Source organism: Alternaria hordeiaustralica (genome assembly GCF_023758085.1).
Source record: "Alternaria hordeiaustralica strain BMP 2776 chromosome Unknown scaffold_47, whole genome shotgun sequence".
NCBI classification, from domain to species: Eukaryota; Fungi; Ascomycota; class Dothideomycetes; order Pleosporales; family Pleosporaceae; genus Alternaria; species Alternaria hordeiaustralica.
In genome coordinates this window covers 105,041-122,968 of record NW_026056819.1, presented here as the reverse complement: position 1 = coordinate 122,968, position 17,928 = coordinate 105,041, and the positions used below count along the sequence as shown (strand labels likewise).

General features: G+C 52.6%; 8 protein-coding genes across 8 annotated transcripts; 5 read left to right on the top strand and 3 right to left on the bottom strand.

Moving 5' to 3' along the window:
- Positions 1-42: 42 nt before the first annotated feature.
- On the top strand, positions 43-1,938 carry J4E84_010839 (uncharacterized protein; the record flags this gene model as incomplete). Its single annotated transcript, XM_049393394.1, has 1 exon — positions 43-1,938. The coding sequence occupies one exon, from the start codon at positions 43-45 to the stop codon at positions 1,936-1,938; it is 1,896 nt and encodes a 631-aa protein (XP_049238925.1).
- Positions 1,939-4,265: 2,327 nt separating this feature from the next.
- Positions 4,266-5,171, bottom strand: J4E84_010838 (uncharacterized protein; the record flags this gene model as incomplete). The annotated part of the gene is made up of 1 exon (XM_049393393.1): positions 4,266-5,171. The coding sequence occupies one exon, from the start codon at positions 5,169-5,171 to the stop codon at positions 4,266-4,268; it is 906 nt and encodes a 301-aa protein (XP_049238924.1).
- Positions 5,172-6,211: 1,040 nt separating this feature from the next.
- Positions 6,212-7,081, top strand: J4E84_010837 (uncharacterized protein; the record flags this gene model as incomplete). The annotated part of the gene is made up of 1 exon (XM_049393392.1): positions 6,212-7,081. The coding sequence occupies one exon, from the start codon at positions 6,212-6,214 to the stop codon at positions 7,079-7,081; it is 870 nt and encodes a 289-aa protein (XP_049238923.1).
- Positions 7,082-7,330: 249 nt separating this feature from the next.
- On the bottom strand, positions 7,331-8,251 carry J4E84_010836 (uncharacterized protein; the record flags this gene model as incomplete). The annotated part of the gene is made up of 3 exons (XM_049393391.1): positions 7,331-7,962; positions 8,013-8,052; positions 8,114-8,251. 3 exons carry the CDS (start codon positions 8,249-8,251, stop codon positions 7,331-7,333), a joined length of 810 nt encoding a protein of 269 aa, XP_049238922.1.
- Positions 8,252-8,880: 629 nt separating this feature from the next.
- J4E84_010835 (uncharacterized protein) lies at positions 8,881-10,794 on the top strand (the record flags this gene model as incomplete). Its single annotated transcript, XM_049393390.1, has 1 exon — positions 8,881-10,794. One exon carries the CDS (start codon positions 8,881-8,883, stop codon positions 10,792-10,794), a length of 1,914 nt encoding a protein of 637 aa, XP_049238921.1.
- A 304-nt stretch (positions 10,795-11,098) lies between these two features.
- J4E84_010834 (uncharacterized protein) lies at positions 11,099-11,887 on the top strand (the record flags this gene model as incomplete). The annotated part of the gene is made up of 1 exon (XM_049393389.1): positions 11,099-11,887. One exon carries the CDS (start codon positions 11,099-11,101, stop codon positions 11,885-11,887), a length of 789 nt encoding a protein of 262 aa, XP_049238920.1.
- Positions 11,888-12,816: 929 nt separating this feature from the next.
- J4E84_010833 (uncharacterized protein) lies at positions 12,817-14,544 on the top strand (the record flags this gene model as incomplete). Its single annotated transcript, XM_049393388.1, has 2 exons — positions 12,817-12,916; positions 12,962-14,544. 2 exons carry the CDS (start codon positions 12,817-12,819, stop codon positions 14,542-14,544), a joined length of 1,683 nt encoding a protein of 560 aa, XP_049238919.1.
- A 231-nt stretch (positions 14,545-14,775) lies between these two features.
- On the bottom strand, positions 14,776-15,564 carry J4E84_010832 (uncharacterized protein; the record flags this gene model as incomplete). Its single annotated transcript, XM_049393387.1, has 1 exon — positions 14,776-15,564. The coding sequence occupies one exon, from the start codon at positions 15,562-15,564 to the stop codon at positions 14,776-14,778; it is 789 nt and encodes a 262-aa protein (XP_049238918.1).
- Between the last annotated feature and the right edge of the window lie 2,364 nt (positions 15,565-17,928).

The window sequence follows — 17,928 nt, the reverse complement described above, 5'->3', positions numbered from 1 at the left end:
ATCACTCAGTAGACAGCTTCAAGCGTCTCATCGACGCGCGCGATGGCCAGTTTCACATCGCAAAATGCGACAATTACGGCACCAACGCAAGTCACTTCTCATCCTGCCGACCCGTCCAAACCCTCCTTCTTAGAACTGCCTGCCGAAATACGAAACGCCGTTTACGAGCTGCTTTTCGAGAATGATGGTCCCGTCTTCTTACACAACGCTGACGCATTCTTTCCACGAGCCCCGGACCTAGACGACTACGACGATGATGGGGGGCCACGCTGTCTGTGCGAATCCTGTCGATATGAAGGCATCTCGCATTACGAACGCGACCGTTCAGCATGGGCAGCAGCTATGGACAACGACGCGAAGGATCTGAAGTTTTTGAAAGCACATTTTGCCCACGGCCTTTCGGATGGGCTCGGCATGCTCACATCTTGTCGCCAGATTTGTTCCGAGGCAGTTGGAGTGCTCTACGGGCACAACACGTTCGCTTTCACTCGACGCACCGACAGACACGATATCAACTATCTTACAAACGAATATCGTGCATGGTTTGAACCAATCTTTTACAATAACGAAAGATACAACCAACTGAACTACTCTGCTCGATGGATGGATTCTATTGGAGATAACTACCGCTTCCTGCGCAAGGTGGTCATCGACACGGATGCCATGTGCCCATCCCATTGCCGGTGGGCGGCCGATTTCGATGTCCTCCCCCTCCTTCGCATCATGTGGGCGCATCCGGAAGCCAAATGCGAGATAGTCTTTGAGTCTACAGGAAGAGCGCTTTCTGCGCATATTCATGGTGCAAGTGACCCTACAGCGGTCCCCGAAGATCTCAACACTCTTTTACATACTCTCGGGAAAGAAGATATGCTTGGACTAAGGCATGTTTCGCGATCGTTAAAGAGTGTCGTGATTGAATTTAAACAAGTGGGAAGATCGCGATCTGAATGGCACTTCGTCAAGTACAAACGCTCGGGGCTGAGGTTCTTCACTGTTCTGAGTAAAGGAGCAGAAGTCTCCTGGAACCCAACGAAGCCGATAAAATCCCGCGCAGACCTGCCTAGATCGATTCGACAGATCATCGCTCGATATGTAGCACTTGGGCCCGAAGGCATCGTCGTGGATCTGACTGCGCAAGCTACCCACGGACTTGATCTCACCCTTCTCAGTCTGGTTCCCTGCTCGGTGAAGTCTCTCGTCCGACCAGGGTATTCGTTGACCCTCTCAATGACCAGTCAGGAAGCCGAGACGAGTTTCAAGAGATTTAGCGCACTCGACGCCCTGCTCTGGCCGGAGGCTATCAACAACACAACTATCAGCTACATCGCCAGGGGCGAATTTGGGCTTACCAGCGGCCAGAGCATCGACCTCAACTTCATCTTGGACGACGAAAAAGGTCTCGAGGATGTTAAGATTAACATGAGAGGTCTCGTGCGCTTCCTGAGCAGCATGTCCATACTCAAAGCCAGTATGTGGTCGACTATCAAGATCATTATAAACGACAACGAAGGACACCAGAGAGAATGCTCAGAAGTGCCGATAAAGAAGCTAAGACAAGCCGTCTTCCTCTTCTTCACCGACCTCCTCCGAGACAGCATCTATGCTCGTGAGCGCCAACATTACACACCCAACATACGCATCAACGGCTTCGGCGCCATCCTCAAATGCATTGAGAAACCGCACGAGTTCCGTTGCACAAGGGCAACCAGATGGAAGTCCGACGTGAGCAGCAATGCTGTCCCTGGCTTTTCGGGAGGCCAGAAGTTGAGACTTGCTTCGGTGGCTGATGTCATTCGGCGGCGTGCAGAGCTGATGGACTTTGCATGTCCGATAGATAGGCGCGACGAGTGCTTGATACATGCTTGGGACGATTTGAGGCGGTGTGTGGAGGTCGGTTGGGGCAGTCTTGATGATGCGCTAAAGAAGATGAGGCATTGAAGGATTCCAAGGTTGTGAGTGGGTCCATGCTCCGGGGAGAATGCGGGACATCAGGAGTTCTGGACGCGCCATCGGAGAAGCGCGGTAACCTCGGCGTGATACTGGTGCTGATGTGGTCTGCAAGAACTGGCGGAGAATGCGGTGATAGCTAGGTATGGACACAGAGTAGCATCAATGAATGACATTAGCAGCATCATGAGCCATCGCTGGAAGTTTGCACGCGTGAGTTTCGCGTTGACGTGCTAACCTAGAACAGCCTAGCTTGGATACTGTGCCGCCCCTTCCAGTTGTCTTCAGACCGCCATCAGCTCCGTCGTCCTTTGCAACACCAATTCTGCTTGTCAATACCGTTTCGCACACATCTCTTCATACACTGCCATGGATATACCAAAAGGCTGTTCGGCGCCTCTAGATCCGTCCGCGCCATCCTTCCTGACGCTGCCGGCGGAGGTGCGCAACACCATCAGCGAACACGTGTTTGTGCTGCCACGACGACCTGGAATACGCATACATAACTCCGACTTCTACTACGACCGACGGTCTTATGAGATTCGTGCAGACGATGAGTCTTTCGCCGGTGACAGCTCGGAAGATGAATGGGAATGGGTTGGCCCTCCTTGGACGCGCAGGCGTGTTCCGCGCAGACTGAAAAGTTGGCAGAAGAGGCAAGACGATGGATCGAAAGAAGCACAGAAGTTCAGGCATGAAGCATCAATTGGACTCGGCTTGCTGAAGTCTTGTCGCCAGATTTATCATGAAACGGTTGGCATCTTGTACGGCAACAATACCTTCTTCGTTACCAGAGTCGGTACCAGGTGTGACCGCGAAGCAATCAGGCGGTGTCAAGCCAGCGACCGGGATGACTACCACCAGATCAACTATGCGCCAATTTGGCTCACCTCACTTGGCTCTCAGATGAGGTTGATAAAAAAGGTAGTGATCGACATCTCGACTGTCTGCGGTTTCGGATGTGGCAGGGCCCAAAAGGGCCAAAACCTACTGCCTTTACTAAGGAAAGTTTGGAATGGGGACCTACCACGCTGTAGCATTACCTTCGCCCACTCTAGTCTTCCATTCGCATGTCCCGGATGCATTTATCCCAGCAGCTCGAGCCTTGCAGATCTCGTAGCACGCACTGCCCGATTGAACGAGGCGTTCGCGGCTCTTGCCAAAGATGAAGCGTTAGATCTCCGACGCCTTTCCAATTCGGAACCGCTTCTCTCGTCCGTCACTATGCACCGTCACGCCGAACACGGTCAGGTGGAGTACTACACAGGATCGCGAAGTGTTCACCGTTCTTTTGATGTCGACCCAGTGTCCGGCGCGGTAGAATGGTCTACCGCGAGGCCAGTCAATTCACTTATGGATCTTCCTGGCGAAGTGCAAGGCATGATCTGTGCTTATGCAATCACCGCGGAAGATCGTCTTCAGCTTCCCATAAATTCCGCCCGGAAACCCAATTTTCATCGGAATGTTTTCGATGTTTCTGCCACACTCCGGAGATCTTTAGTTGGAGCTATTGGTCGATACATGCCGGTGGTCATGGAGCTTACGGCTAAAGAGAGAGTCAATGACTACAGCGACGCGGATTTGCTGAGACGATACGACGCTGAGATGGGGGCCCGCAACGACGGGCATCAAAATCGCCTGATGGAACAGATCGCCGTTCAAAGCCTGTATACGACGTTCGCACTACCAACGATCTTGGTCCAAGTGACACTCACCCGCCCCACTAGCCCCACAGATGTTCGCATCAACATGAACGGGCTGCTCCATTCGATCCAGGACGTTTATTACGACGACGAGGTGGACGAGACTTGTGTTGCTGTCGAGCTTCAGCACACTGGAGGCGACAATGAACACCACGAGATCCACTACACTACGCTTGGGAGACTTAAGATGAGCACGTTCCTCTACCTCACGGACAGTCTCGATCAGATTCGTCCAAAACACTGGAAGAGAAGTGCCCGGCAAGCCTGCCCGGAATTATGGATTGATGGACACGCAAACCTGGTAGACTTACCCGCACCACCGCTGGGGTTTCGATGGAGCCACACGGATTCATTAAACTTTTTAAGTGATGGAACGACATTGAAAAGATTCATCAAGGAAATCGAGCGTCGCCCAAATTATCCCAAGACAAGTTGCTGTTTTGATACTGATACTGAGTGCATGTACCACTCATGGAGGTTTTTGAAGATGTGGGCACAATGTGTCTGGAGGAAGAACAACGCACGCTCGACGAAGCAAGGACAGACGCTTGGTTGTTAGAGTCGTGTTGCAGATGGATTGAGAAGAAGTTTCTTTCTCTTTAGCCACATTAACCATCAGCCCTCCACCCCTCGAATCAAATTCTTGATACCCTCTCCTCTCGACGTCTTCTCCCATGCGTCGGTCGCCTTCTCAAACGGCGTCACCGAGCTGATCAACGGCTTCACATCGATTAATCCCTTCTCCAAGAACCCTACCGCAAGCTCATAATCCCCGGCACCATATCTGAAGCACCCCCTCACCATGAGTTCTTTCTGGCCCATAGCCACAATCGGAAATTCGATCTTCGGCTTCCCAAGCCCGGTCTGAACATACTTCCCACCCGGGCGCACAAGGTTGATGCCCATATCAATACTTGTTGTCGCACCAGAAGCTTCGATGACTGTGTCGACAAGACCGCCAGTCGTGTCGATGCCATACTCAACAAGGTCGAACTTCTTGAGTAGCGCTTCGGCGTTGTCTTCTGGACTTGCGTCGGTCGACGAGCGGAAGGTCTCGCACTTCAAGTAGCTCGCCGCAAACTCTAGCTTCTTCTCCAAAATGTCGACAATGATGATGCGATGCGCACCGAACTGACGCGCGACCGCCGCGCAAAACAGCCCTATCGTCCCACTCCCCATTACCACGACCGTTTCGCCAGGCTTCACATCACCCAGTTTAACCGCATGGACAGCTACCGCGAGCGGCTCAACAAGCACCGCTTCATCCAACCCCATCCTATCAGGAATCTTGTACACAAAGTCCTCCGCGCTGCGAAAATACTTCGATAACGTGCCCTGCGTATCAGGCGGCCCTGGCGCCGCAGCAAAACGAATATCGCGACACATGTTGTACACCCCAGATTTACACGCTTTGCAGATACGGCATGGTATGCCTGGTTCGATAGCTACGCGATCACCCGGTTTGACGCTTTTGACAGATGGGCCGACGGAGTGGATGGTGCCGGAGGCTTCGTGGCCCATTACTATGCCGGTGGTGGGGTTTATCATTTTACCAATGCCGCCGTGGTGCCAGAAATGGACCTGTGTTTGGTTAGTTGGTTGATGGGGTTGTATAACGAGAACTGTTCTGGTGAATGGAAATAGTGGTAGTCTTACATCGCTTCCGCAAACTCCCACATAATTAATGCGAACGATCACATCGTGAGGATCAACCACCTCTGGCACTGCGATATTTTCGATCTTTGCGTTCTTCGGCCCATACAAGACTACGGATGGGTTTTGCATGATGCGGTTGCTGGAAGTGGTGTGTATGCCTGTCAGGTAGCATGGAACTCTGCTATCTTGCCAAATATATCGTGAGGAAGATGGCCATTTATATGGAATCTATGACAATCAGGCGTTCCTTGAAAGTACACACATCCAGTCGTCGCGCTCTTGTGATCGTTATCGACCGTCAACTACGACGTAAGTGGGGAGGTAGACGCGTGTAGCTTCCCCGCATCCGCCTTCCATCGTCATCCCCGCACATGCTTCTCTACGCAAGGATGGCATCCCGCAACCGCGATGTGTTGAGATGCTGATCGTAACATAAAAGGAGTCTTCGTCATGGGTTAAGAGTGTCTGAACGGATGATGAGGAGGCACATAGGATCACGCGGGCGCCGACGATGCGTGTTTCGGAGCTGCTCGTCCCGCATGCGCCACGCCTCGAATATTCCATTTGCTTTTTTCGAGAGTGTCACACCGCCCATCAATCATGAAGTACTCATTTTCAAGAACGAAAGATCAGAAAGATTGAGATACTGCGAATTTTATGCTGCTCAGAAGGAGCTGAGGCACGTGGCTGTAGAAGCACGTGTACGCCAGAGCACGTGAGTACGTGGCGGGAACGTGGAGCGGCGGGATGGAATCTTCGACCCCACTTTAATTCCTTAGCGTGTTTTAGGACGATGACGTTGATCGCGAGATTTTGCTTTCACATTGTGGGCGTCTTCCCTACGGACCGAATTCCCCCTCTTTCAATATATCAATCCAGCTCGCCAACGTGCCGTACACTTCATCATGCCTTCAACGCTTGTCTGGGTACTCATTGCAGTATTCGTCTGGCTATTCGTCCCAAATCCGTTCGGATCCAAAGAAACTAGCACCACGAGCACGAGCGAGAGCGAGATGCCGTCCAACTGCGCCCGATGCAACAAAGCCGAGGCTGATACCGAGAAAGGCACACTTCAGCGGTGCGCTAAGTGCAAGACAACACCATACTGCAGCCGCGACTGCCAGAAAGATGACTGGAAGAACCACAAGAAGATCTGCGCCCAGCAAGCACAAGCCAATGCCAATGCCTACGATGGTTTCCCACCCAAAACCGAACACAGTTCCAATTACGCCGCGCCTCGCATGAAGACCCTCGAAAAGCACGTACCGAACCCCTTCACGCGACTCGACGACGGAAAGTACCTCCACGACCGACCCGAGAAGGATGTCTACAGACTCCTCATCGACTCCTTCCGCATGCGATCCGAAGACGATAACAAGCTGGAGAATAAACCCACACCGAACAGCATCTATACGGGCAAGTCTTCAAGCATCGAGCCATTCCGGAAGTTCCTTGACTTGGCTGAGACTCGGCGGGGTCTGCTACCTCCGTGGTGGAACGCCGAACACCGGCAGGAGTGCGAGAAGTTCGCTGAGAGCGGCCAATGGAACGATGTGCGGAAGAAGGTCACAAAGGCTGAGATGATCAGCCACTACGGCGATGATAAGGCGCCTATGCAGCTAAGGATGGTAGCGGAGTTTGTATACGGGTCGGGTTCCAAGGGGGAAAGTGGCACTGCGATGCGCAAGGTGCTGCGTGGCATGGAGGGGGGTGGTCTTGGGCTTGGCAACTTCCTGCCCATGAGCTTGACCAAGGTTATGGGTGGTGGCAGCTGAGTGGTAATGCGATATGGAGCATTGTAAGTCGCGTTGTAGTGTTCTTATGCGATGTATATGGCTGATCGTACTGGTAGCATCACAGCTGGTTCTGAATACATGCGCATCTTACGTATCATCATCTCAATTCATGTCGTCTCCTACATGTTTCATACGCGCGAATCAAACGCCGAGCAGCGTTACCGCCAGTGACCTAGAACCACAACTCAACTGTAAATGCATAATTTGAACGGAAGCAGCAAGTATCGCCTACTTCCGCTTATGGCCAGTTCTTCCCATCCTCGTCTTCTCTTGCTCTGCTTTCTTGGCTACGTCGGCGGCTCTCTTGGCTCTCTGCGCATCTTTCACGCGTTCATCCGCAGCTATCTCGGCCTGCACAGCAGCTTCTGTATCTCGACGTGTCTTTCTTCCGGTCGCCGCACGCGCTTTTCTCATGCCGTTGGCGTCTTTACCCTTGAGCCCGGTGGGAAGCCATTGCGACGTTCGGGAAGTCTTTCCTGTGGGGACAGGGGGAGACGACGCGACACTTTGTTCAACTTGGTCGTTGGGGTCGGCTTCAGGCACTGGGGACGTTTGGGTAGAGTCGAAGTTTTCGATGGCTTCGCTGTTCGTACTGATATCGGCGTCTGCGACCATTTCAGCGAGCTCAGCAACATCGCCATCCTCGGGGTCTGGATCGGGGGAGGCGCCATCGTTGTCGATTAGATCTGCGAGGCCCTCGTCCTGGACACTACCACTCGTTGCCAGTAGTCGCTCTATCTCCGAGGCCGGCCAGTCATCACGTACGGCCTTGAAGATAATGTTGTAGCCGTGGCTGTAAGGATGTTTACCACATCCCCTGGACCAGACCGTGAAGCGCTCGCCGCATTCGTCGCAGAACGCTTTTGGATTCGTCAGCTCCTTTTATGGCCGCGCTTGTTACTATACAGACCGAAATGTAGTTGCCAAAAGCACTTCTTCTGTGGGGGCGCCTTGATCGGCGGTCAGTCAGAGTGGACAGGGGGTGCAGAGAATACCGCAGTGTGTACCAACCTTGCAGTCCTTGCAATGGTGTGTCAAGCCCAAGACTTTGAGGGTGTTCTTGTTGCAGATGTTGGGGTTGAAGTCGCCTCTGAACATTTCTCCGTATCTCTCGTTGAGGTCTATCCATCCTCCTGCGAGCTTTACCATGTTGGTTAATCTTTGGGTTAAATCAAGGTTGGAACTGTATGCAGGTGTATAATGGGCGGTAGTGAGTACGGCGAGAGTGTATAGAGACTGAAATCCTTGCAGCGCCGAGGCATTCTCGTACAACATGGCTGCCTTCTGGTAGACGCGTTTCATTGAGCTGAGCTAATTCCATGCGTCGCCACGATCTGTGCTAGTATGCGCTTGAAGTGTGGAGACTCAAATAACATAGGTAACTGCCTCGACATTCCTGCATGAATTCACTGGACATCGAAAGGAAGACCATAGCAGAGACCGTATATGCGACGACGAGTCACTGTTGCAGCCATTTGGAAGTACCTTCCGCTTAGATAAGATGCTTGCATAGCGTTTGCTACTTGGTGATTCGTTTCCATCTGTCAACATGTACATCATTCACTACGCCGCGCATTTCACGGGCTAGACAAACTCGGGCTCCACTTCGGCGCTGTTCCGGTCCGTGAGACTTGTGTGTACGTTGCTCACTTCTTCGAGTCCTATATATTCTCTCCACCCCGAAACACTACCTTGCTACGGGTAGTTTGACACCCAGCCAACTGACCGAACACCACGCCCACTCCAGCCAATAACCATCCCCGAGTATCTGTGCCAACATGCACTTCAGTCTAACGTCTTTGTTTCCTGGTCTGGCCTCCAGCTTCAGCTCCAAGCGCCCTCAGGACAGCCCTCAGACCAAGCTTCGCAAGACACCGCCTGCGCCGAGCATCGTAAACGATCTCAAAACCCGCGATCGTTCCAGCAAGCGGAATGGTGATCTACCCACAGTACTATCCATCGCTTACGAAAAGTTCCGCGATCGATTTGCGCGCCATCGTAGAAGCCAAGTATCACAGCGAGCAGATGTGTCGCACAAAGCCGTTGCTTCACAAACAGCCGCGCGTTTGTTACCAAGCCTCAACGTTATCTCTGGTATCTGCACCATCATCGAAACGCTGCCCGAGCTACCTCAGCGGTTGCTTACGCCCGAAATTACGACGGATAGTGGAGAAGGTTGGCTCAAAGTAGTTGAGCGTGCCTGCGACAATGACAACTCCGCAATCCTCGCCCTCATCCAGCGCGAAAATGCTGTCTCGCCCAGCGGTGCCAACTCTGACGAGGAGGTTGAAGACTATAAATCATCCACGCCTAAGTCGGACGGTTCGGTAACCTCTTCTTTAACAAGCGCGTGCTCTGATGGCGAAGCGCTTGATCGCGCGGACTGGGAACCACTCCGTGCGCTTGACCATTCGAACTTCCAGAAAACCCTTTGGCAACATCTCAACCCCTCCTCCGAGTACTGCGAAGACGACTATCTTTTCTGCGGCGAATATGAGGGTGGCTACAACTTCGTCCGGATATACCGGGTTATCAACAGCCCTGACGACGGCGAATACGTGGTCAAGATTCCTTGCATCGGCACTGCTGCTCGCTGGCAGAAGCAGGATGCGTATATGCTTCGTTCGGAGTTTGGTACTATTGAGTTTATTGGCGAGCGCACCAAGTGTCCCGTCCCTGAAGTCGTGGCCTATGACGACAAGCTGGATAACACGCTAGGTGCGCCTTACATCTTGATGAAGGCCTGCACAGGCAGATCCGCCTCTGAAGTCTGGCACGACGCTCACCCCATTCATAAAGACTGGGATCGGGACACAGTCGACTTTCCTTCCGCGGAACTGGCGGCGAAACGTTCGCGCATGCTTCGTTCGCTAGCTCAGGCCATGGCTGAGCTGCGCCATCTTGAGTTTGATAAAATCGGCGCGCTGTGCTTTGACAATGTTGACGCAAACGGAAAGCCTACCGTTGGTTCGCTCTGGGAATGGAATATCGACCCAGAACTGATATCGGAAGACATGGCCATTGAAAAGGCTCTTACTGAGAAGCCAGTGTACGACTCAGGCCTGGAGCTCTACACGGATGGTCTGCTTGATGTCTGGCCGTTCGAGGGACATGAAGGAAGGCCCGGCGTCATCCATGGAGTCCTGGATGCATTGTTTCGAAGCGACGCTTTCGCGAAATCTGTCAAGCCCGGGGATAGTGAGGAGACCTTCGTACTCCGTCACGACGACCTCAACCTCCAGAATGTCTTCTGCGATCCCGAAACAGGCGAGGTGACCGGTATCATCGACTGGGAGCGCGCTTCCACCGCCCCACGCTCTCTCGGCTACACGTCCCTTCCAAAGTTCTTGACGTTAGACTGGATGCCAGGGTACGAAGTGCTTGATGCGCCGCACTCTCCTTTGTCGCTACAAATGTACCGCGAGATCTACGCCGACGCAATGGTTGAGGCCACGGGAGTAGACGGTGACGGCATGTATACGTCCAAGTCTGCGATGTATCAGGCGGCGCACGCAGCATTGTTTGGTAGTAGTGAAGGTGGCGATATTCGTGACTTCGTCCAAAAGCTGTTGCATGAGGTACCTGGACTGCACCACACGGACCTTGATTTGTATCTGACTTGGCTCGGCGAACACTGGGAGGCGGTTGGTAGCTCTGTTAAGGAGGCTATACGGAAAGTTGCGAAGCCGTAGTTGGGACAAACGACGACGTCTGCGCGACGTAATGATTGCAGCTCTCTTGCTGGAAATACCGTTGGGCTGTCGAGGTGAAGGCAGTTCACTAATCCTCTGGTAAATATGGTAGCTTGCCGAGTCAGGGCGCCTCAACCGCGTCTTTATTGCGACTCACCTTTACCTTCGCTACTCCCGAGGTATTTGAGCTATCGCTAGCCTTCTCCTCCATTACACACAACACTTGACACTTCACTTCCTACCCAGTGTTCGCAATCGTCACTACAAAAAACCTAGCTTGGTCTACCTATCCAGCTTCTACACGATGTCTAAGTACAATCATTTCGTGCACGAGCCATTCGATGTTACAGACGGATCAGAGGTCTACACAAAGGAACAGTTGCTCGAAAAACTCCGGGAAGTCTGCCCTGACGAGCTAGCCAGCTTTCCAGCTCCCGATGCGTTCGAGATCAGAGAGCACCATCGCGGCAAATACGCCGTTAAGGTCGGCTACGCACTAACAAAGAAGTCCAGAAAGGTTGGCGACATGCTGTGGGTAGACGAGCGGAAGCGAAAGGATGTTCCGGACTATTCCGAGTTCACCTGGACGCAACAGGCCTACTATAGAACGGAACGAGCATTCAAGATCCGAAGAAGGGAAGTTGGACTCTACTACACCACGAGCAATGACTCTGCCCACAACCGATATGTCAGGAATGCAAAAGTTATCAAGGGCGACAACGTTTTCGGAAAGCTCAGCGAGAGCGGTATCATCACTCCTTTTTCTCTCATGATCAAAGCACTCTTGCGGTTCATTCTTCTGTACTGCGACCGTACGACAGAGTACAGGACGTTCGAAAACGACAATGTCAAGAGTAAAGCAGGACTTGCACCACTTGTCCGAGCTCTGAAAGCGATTGCCAGGAACACATCGGACGATGAAGATGGCGATGCGTCGACCACGGAAGACGTTGACGGTGCAACAGATGCCTCTGACCACGAGGGCGACTTGTTCGTGACAGATGATAACGACGAAGCTTCAGCCAGGCGCAAGGACACCATGGACGCAGAAGTCGACAAGGGCGCACCGGCGAAGAAGATCCGCGCATGCTAGAGGTTGCGGCGGAAGGCGTCAAGGCATTGGAGTAAGGAAAGGACACTGAGAAAGCGATGAACAGAGAGCTTGACGACTGCAGTTCTGCGAGGAAGATCGAGATGTGGTGGTTTATAAAAGTGAAAATTTATGCGCGATGTTTTTGGCGATTTGGGGTCAGGCTGCTGAGCCATTGCGGAGCTTGACGCGTCGGAGTCCGTCCAAGGAGCGTCGACCTGCTAGACGCCATGGCGGCGATTCATGGTTGAGGGAAGAAACAAACGGTAGTCATTCACGATCCCTGATGCCGTATGTGTGATGTTGTTTCGTGCATGTGAAGAGTGTGATGTCTTTTCGCGTTGTGAGCGCGAGCCAGACTTCACGAGCTCGGGAAGATTTGCCGAATGCACGTGATGGCAGCCTAGTCTGCTTTCGGTTGGCGCGCTTTCCCAGCTTCCGATCCCGCTGAACTCGTTGTTACCTTCATCAACCATAACACACTAATGTGCGCGTCCTCAGCTCAAGCTACAGCCTGAACTCTCCTACGCAGGGAAAGATGATCGCCTCCCACCCGAACTCACGATTCCGCTTGTGTGAGCTCAACCGAGCCAGCACCTAGGGGCTCAGGATCACAGCTATCGCGTGATATTATGCTCTGGCAGGCTCCAAATGCCTGTGTGCGGGCGGAGGGAATTTTGCCCGCCTTGAGCGCTGGGCCCATGTCAATGGTTTCTCCCGAGGTCTCACGGTGCCGACTTGGGTACCCACGACTAATCACATGCGATCGCCGCTGACGCGTTAGTGTTACGGACGTAGCCATTGAAGTACCAAACCCTAATGTTTGAACGCGCTACTTCAATGACGATCACGTCGATGGGAAATATAACATCTATTTCGAGCTGAACGCTGCACCATAACCAGTCATTCCTGTTATACTTATACTGCTAACAATGCCGATTGAGTCGTCATACCCGCCCATTACCATACCCGCCGTCGATGCATGGACGTATTTTCTCGAGCGACCGGATCGCGAGTACCCGGATGATCATGGTATGTGTTCAAACACGTCTGTCAAGCGATAGCTAACAGGTGCAGTGCTCTTCGTAGACATTGCCAGCGGCCGAAAGCTCACATATGCTGATTTACGGTCCACCGCGGAACGGTTCGGGCAGGGCCTCCAGAAACAATGGCAATGGCGCAAAGGCGATGTTTTGGCAATCATGACGCCGAATGATATCGATGTCGCGCCTGCTACATTCGGCGTCTTACTTGCTGGAGGTGTCGTGTGTCCTCTAAACTTCATGTACACCGTCGATGAGCTGGTGTCTCAGTTGACATCTTCGAAAGCCAAGGGACTGTTGACAAATGCGGCATGTCTTGAGGTCGCTTGCGAGGCAGCATCGAAAATCGGCCTTCCTCTGGATCGTATACTTCTGGTTGGGAGCAACAAGCCTACAAAATCCGTTCAGCACTTCTCTTCTCTGAAGAGCGCGTCAGTCAGCATGAACCGAGTCAAAATCGACCCCAAAGAAGATCTGGCGTACCTGGTGTACTCTTCTGGAACCACTGGCGAGCCAAACGGTGTCATGCTGACGCATCAGAACGTCGTAGCAAACAGCATTCAGGCTACGACGGCAAATGGCTACAACACCAACTGGAAGACAGACACGGGTATTGGCTTCCTACCCATGTATCACATCTACGGTAAGCTCAACGAGTTCAGAATCAAACACGCGCTGATAAATGCAGGAATTGCTACACTACTGCTAAACACCATCTTCTACGGCGTGACCAATCACATCATGTCAGGATTTGACCTCAAGAGATTCTGCGAGACGGTTGACAGAGAGAAAGTCACCATCGCTTACATTGTCCCACCCGTCGCGCTCGCCCTGGCAAAGGCCCCCATCGTCGACCAGTACGACCTCACGTCCCTGCGCGACCTGCATTCCTCTGCCGCCCCAATACCCGTCGAGATCATTACCGCGATACACATGCGCCTCGGCGCTCAAATACTCCAAGTCTACGGCATGTCTGAAGCTGCACCCGCCGTGAGCGTGCAACGCATCGAAACCTGGACCACGGCGTTGGGCACTTCCGGATGCTTGTTGCCCAGCATGTCAGCCAAGGTCGTGAGTGACGGAAAGGAAATGGCGATAGGCGAAGAGGGTGAGCTGTGTTTGAAAGGACCAAACATCTTCAAAGGGTACTACAACAATGCCCAAGCTACAGCCGCTGCTTTCGACGCGGAAGGGTGGTATCACACCGGCGATGTCGCAAAGTTCGATGAGCATGGGAACCTGTACATCACGGACCGCGTCAAGGAACTCATCAAGTATAATGGCTTCCAGGTGGCGCCTGCGCAACTCGAAGCTCTCTTGATTGGCCATCCGGCGGTCGCTGATGTAGCCGTCATTGGCGTGTACAGTGAGTCGAGGGTGACAGAGTTACCGAGAGCGTATGTAGTCGTGGCGCCGGGGTACAAGGGCGATGAGAAGCTGGAAGAAGAGCTATCCTCATGGTTCAACGAGCGTGTGTCGCCGCACAAGAAGCTGAGGGGCGGTATCCGCTTTGTGGAAGCGATACCAAAGAGCAATGCGGGCAAGATACTGCGGAGGGTACTTGCTGAGCAAGCTAAAGGGGAAGAAGCCGAGAAGACTGTGAAAGCTCACTTGTAGGCCTTGAAGATGTCACATCATTCTTTTGGGGAGAGACTGGAGTCGATGCCTAAGCAGAGCCCACAACGCGGTCTAGTCAACGCAGTATTGTAACACAGTAAAGGGGCTATACCGAGCCCGTTATTCGCAGTAGATAAGCAGTGAAGATGTCGCATTACAATGAAATCTTATACCCTTTCAGATGTTTGTGACAGAACACATCGATAAATGCTACTACAATTTTCCATCCAACTACAGCTTCGTAAACAACGTCTCCTTCATAGCCCTAACATCCAACTCCTGCGTCCACGTACTCCTCGGCTGCGTATGCAAGAACCAATACGTATGCGCCAAATCCCTCGGTTGAACAAGATGGCTGTCCACGTCCGCCGCTTTGTCCGTCTGCCCAGTCCGCTCCCACTGCCTCTTCATCACACCCCCAATCAACTTTCCATCAACCGGCCCATCAACAATGATGTTTACAGCATGTATCCCCTTCGTCTGATACTCGCGCGTAATGACCTGACACAACGAACGCAGTCCAAACTTTCCGGGCGAAAACGACGCCAGGCCTGGCATACCGCGCAACGCGCCTGTCGCACTGGTGAAAAGAATGGTACCTTTGCCCGCGGCAAGCATATCCGGAATGACGAGCTTGCTCGCCCAAAACGCGCCGAAAAGGTTGATCTTGGTGAAGTTCTCGAATTCCTCCGACGTGGTATCGACGAGCGAACGCCCGTTTACGCGGCGCGCGCCAGCGTTGTAAACAAGCACATTGACGGGGCCTAGCTCTTCGCGGATGCGCTTGAAGGACGATGTTACTGTGTCTTCGACGCGTAGGTCTGTGATGTAGTAATGCGCCGTCCCGGTACCCACGTCGCTGTTGATGTTCGCGGCCATGGTTTGTAACGCTTCTTCTGTTCGCGCGAGGAGCGCGACGACGAAGCCTTCGGAGGCGAAGCGGTGGGCTACTGCTTCGCCGATGCCTGGGCCTGCGCCTACGACGGCGATGACGGGTTTGTTTGTGGGGTTTTTAGACATTGTGGTGATGTTGGCGTTGAGGAAGGCTTGTTAGGTGGAATATCGCGTCACTTATTCTCACATCTTGTTGTGGATATAGGTAGAAAGATATCTACTACAGAAAGCTTGTCGTGCGTAGCTTGTAGGGCTGGTGCTGGTTGCATGATTAGCTTCGATGCGGGGAAGACGCGTCCCTCGGAACCTCGGAACAGTTCAGTAATCGCGCTAGCGTACGTGCGTACGCATCGGCCTAACTGTCTGTCAGCCGCAGTCTTCCTCTACCTTGTCACTCTCAGTCGGTATCAAAGCGGCTGGTTCCCGCTCAATCCTCAGGTATAGTAGATTGAAGGCCATTTCAGAGGTACACTATTGATATTACAGCCGACTATCCCGCCACTGATGCCGCTTCCTGATCATCAACATCATCATCACTAGATTCTTCCCTCTGCGCGGCATCCACCTTTCCATCAACCCCTTAGAAAATTGGACCGTAATGTTCGCACCATCTCAACGATAAGAAAGCCAGGCTCTTGAGATGCTGGCCAATGTGCTCCCAGAGCTTGTCTCGAACAAGCTCTTCAGCCTCACGCGCTTCAACCATAGCATCACGCACGTTCGCACTCCTGCTCGCTTTACGCTCATTTTCTGCGGCGGCATCGTAGTTGCAGAACAAGCAGATCCCTGGCGGTCGGAAATCATGGTACCAGTGTTCTCTGCATTCCCTGTCGATTCCCGTTTTCGAAATGTGTACCTCGCCCTCTTGCAGCAGGCCCCGGATTTTATGACTTTCCAGATGAGCACGGAGTGCTTCCTCGCTTTGGAATCTCCCCCGATCTCGACACCGGTAACAGAACCAGACCGTGACTTTATGGATCGTTTCTGCCCAGGACTCCGAGTGCATCGCTGCCATATGCGCCTGCCATTTGTTATAGCTAGCGAAGTATAACGGCGTATTCTGGCAGCGCTCAGAGATGCAGGTGTAAGGCTCTAGATCTTTGTCGAAGTGGTATCTGCACATCGTAAGCTTGTATTCAGAGATTACGCGCTACTACCATGGTCAACGTACTCCCATGATCCTTTGCGCTGCAGCTTCGCAGCACTCAATCGCTTGGAACACCAGTCGCATCGACAGTGGTCGGAGCCTCTTGATGGCTGAGGTGGTCTCGGGTACCGGTACAACTCGGCTTCCGAGGATTTTGTATTTGACCCAGACTCGACTGTCGGCTGGTTTGAAGCACCGTCTGGTTGCTGTGTTGGTTCTAAGACTGGATGGTCGGCGACAGTCAAATTGTTGAAGATGCCTGCCATCTCATCTTGGGGCTGCGCAATGATCTCCGCGCGTTCATCAGGTACAGCCTGTGCTTCGTGGTTTTGGTCTTCTCGAGAAGCAAGTTCCTCCCCACGTTCTTTTTGATCGAGCAGGCGATGACGTCGCACTGCGATAGAGTGGGCGAGTTGTTCGGCGAGGGGCTCGGGCAAATCAGGGTATGCTTTCTTCACTAAGTAAATCGCGACTGTTTCGAACCCTTCTTTCTTGAATGGCACGAAATCCGCCATTCCGTCCAGTCTTTCGACACCGTCGATTATGTCTATCAGGTTATATTGTGTTAGGTACGGGAAGGGCGCTAGCATGGCTTTGTGTTTCCTCGCTCGATACGAGTCGTTCGTGGACCTACTATCCTCATAAGTGTCGCAAGTCGGGACTAGGCCTGCACGTGTCAGTAAAGGCAAAAGAGTGTGCGAGAATACGCCTTGCCGTGTATTAAGCGCATCTTGATGAGTGCCAGCAACCGGATCACATCTCTTCGTAAGCCAAAATTAGATCTTACTCGCCGGTCTAAAGAATACCTCCCATCTTCGAATGCGCGTGTCCACCCAGCCCAGTCTTTGAACTGATCGTGGAAGTACCGAAGGATTATGTGTAATGGTACCTGCAAGTCCGCAGTTGGCGTATTTTCTGGGACGGCCTTCCGAAAGAGCCTGTCGCAATCCCTAGCGAGAATGAAGATCTTTATGTTTTCCATGTCGTGTAATAGAGATACTGATTCGCATTCGCTTCCATTTTTAAAGCGCTGGTGAGTCATCATTAAGGTGATTCACACTCATGACTCTTTTGTGCTACCTGTTGGCTATTACGCCAGTCACACCAGGTGCTTGGGCCCATGTTGTATCTCACAACATCGTGCGCAGTCGCTTTTGGAGGTCGAGTTCCTGGTCGATGCTTCCCCGAGACAAGCAACGGTGGACAAATGTAAAATCAGGGCTGCGGCGCATTCAGTGGGGGCGTGCTTTGAGACAGATTACGAAGTAGACCTGGTTGTAAGTAGTAACGTTGAGCTTGGTGAGGTTGACGTTGAAAAGTTTGAGCCGGTGAAGGGAGTCAAG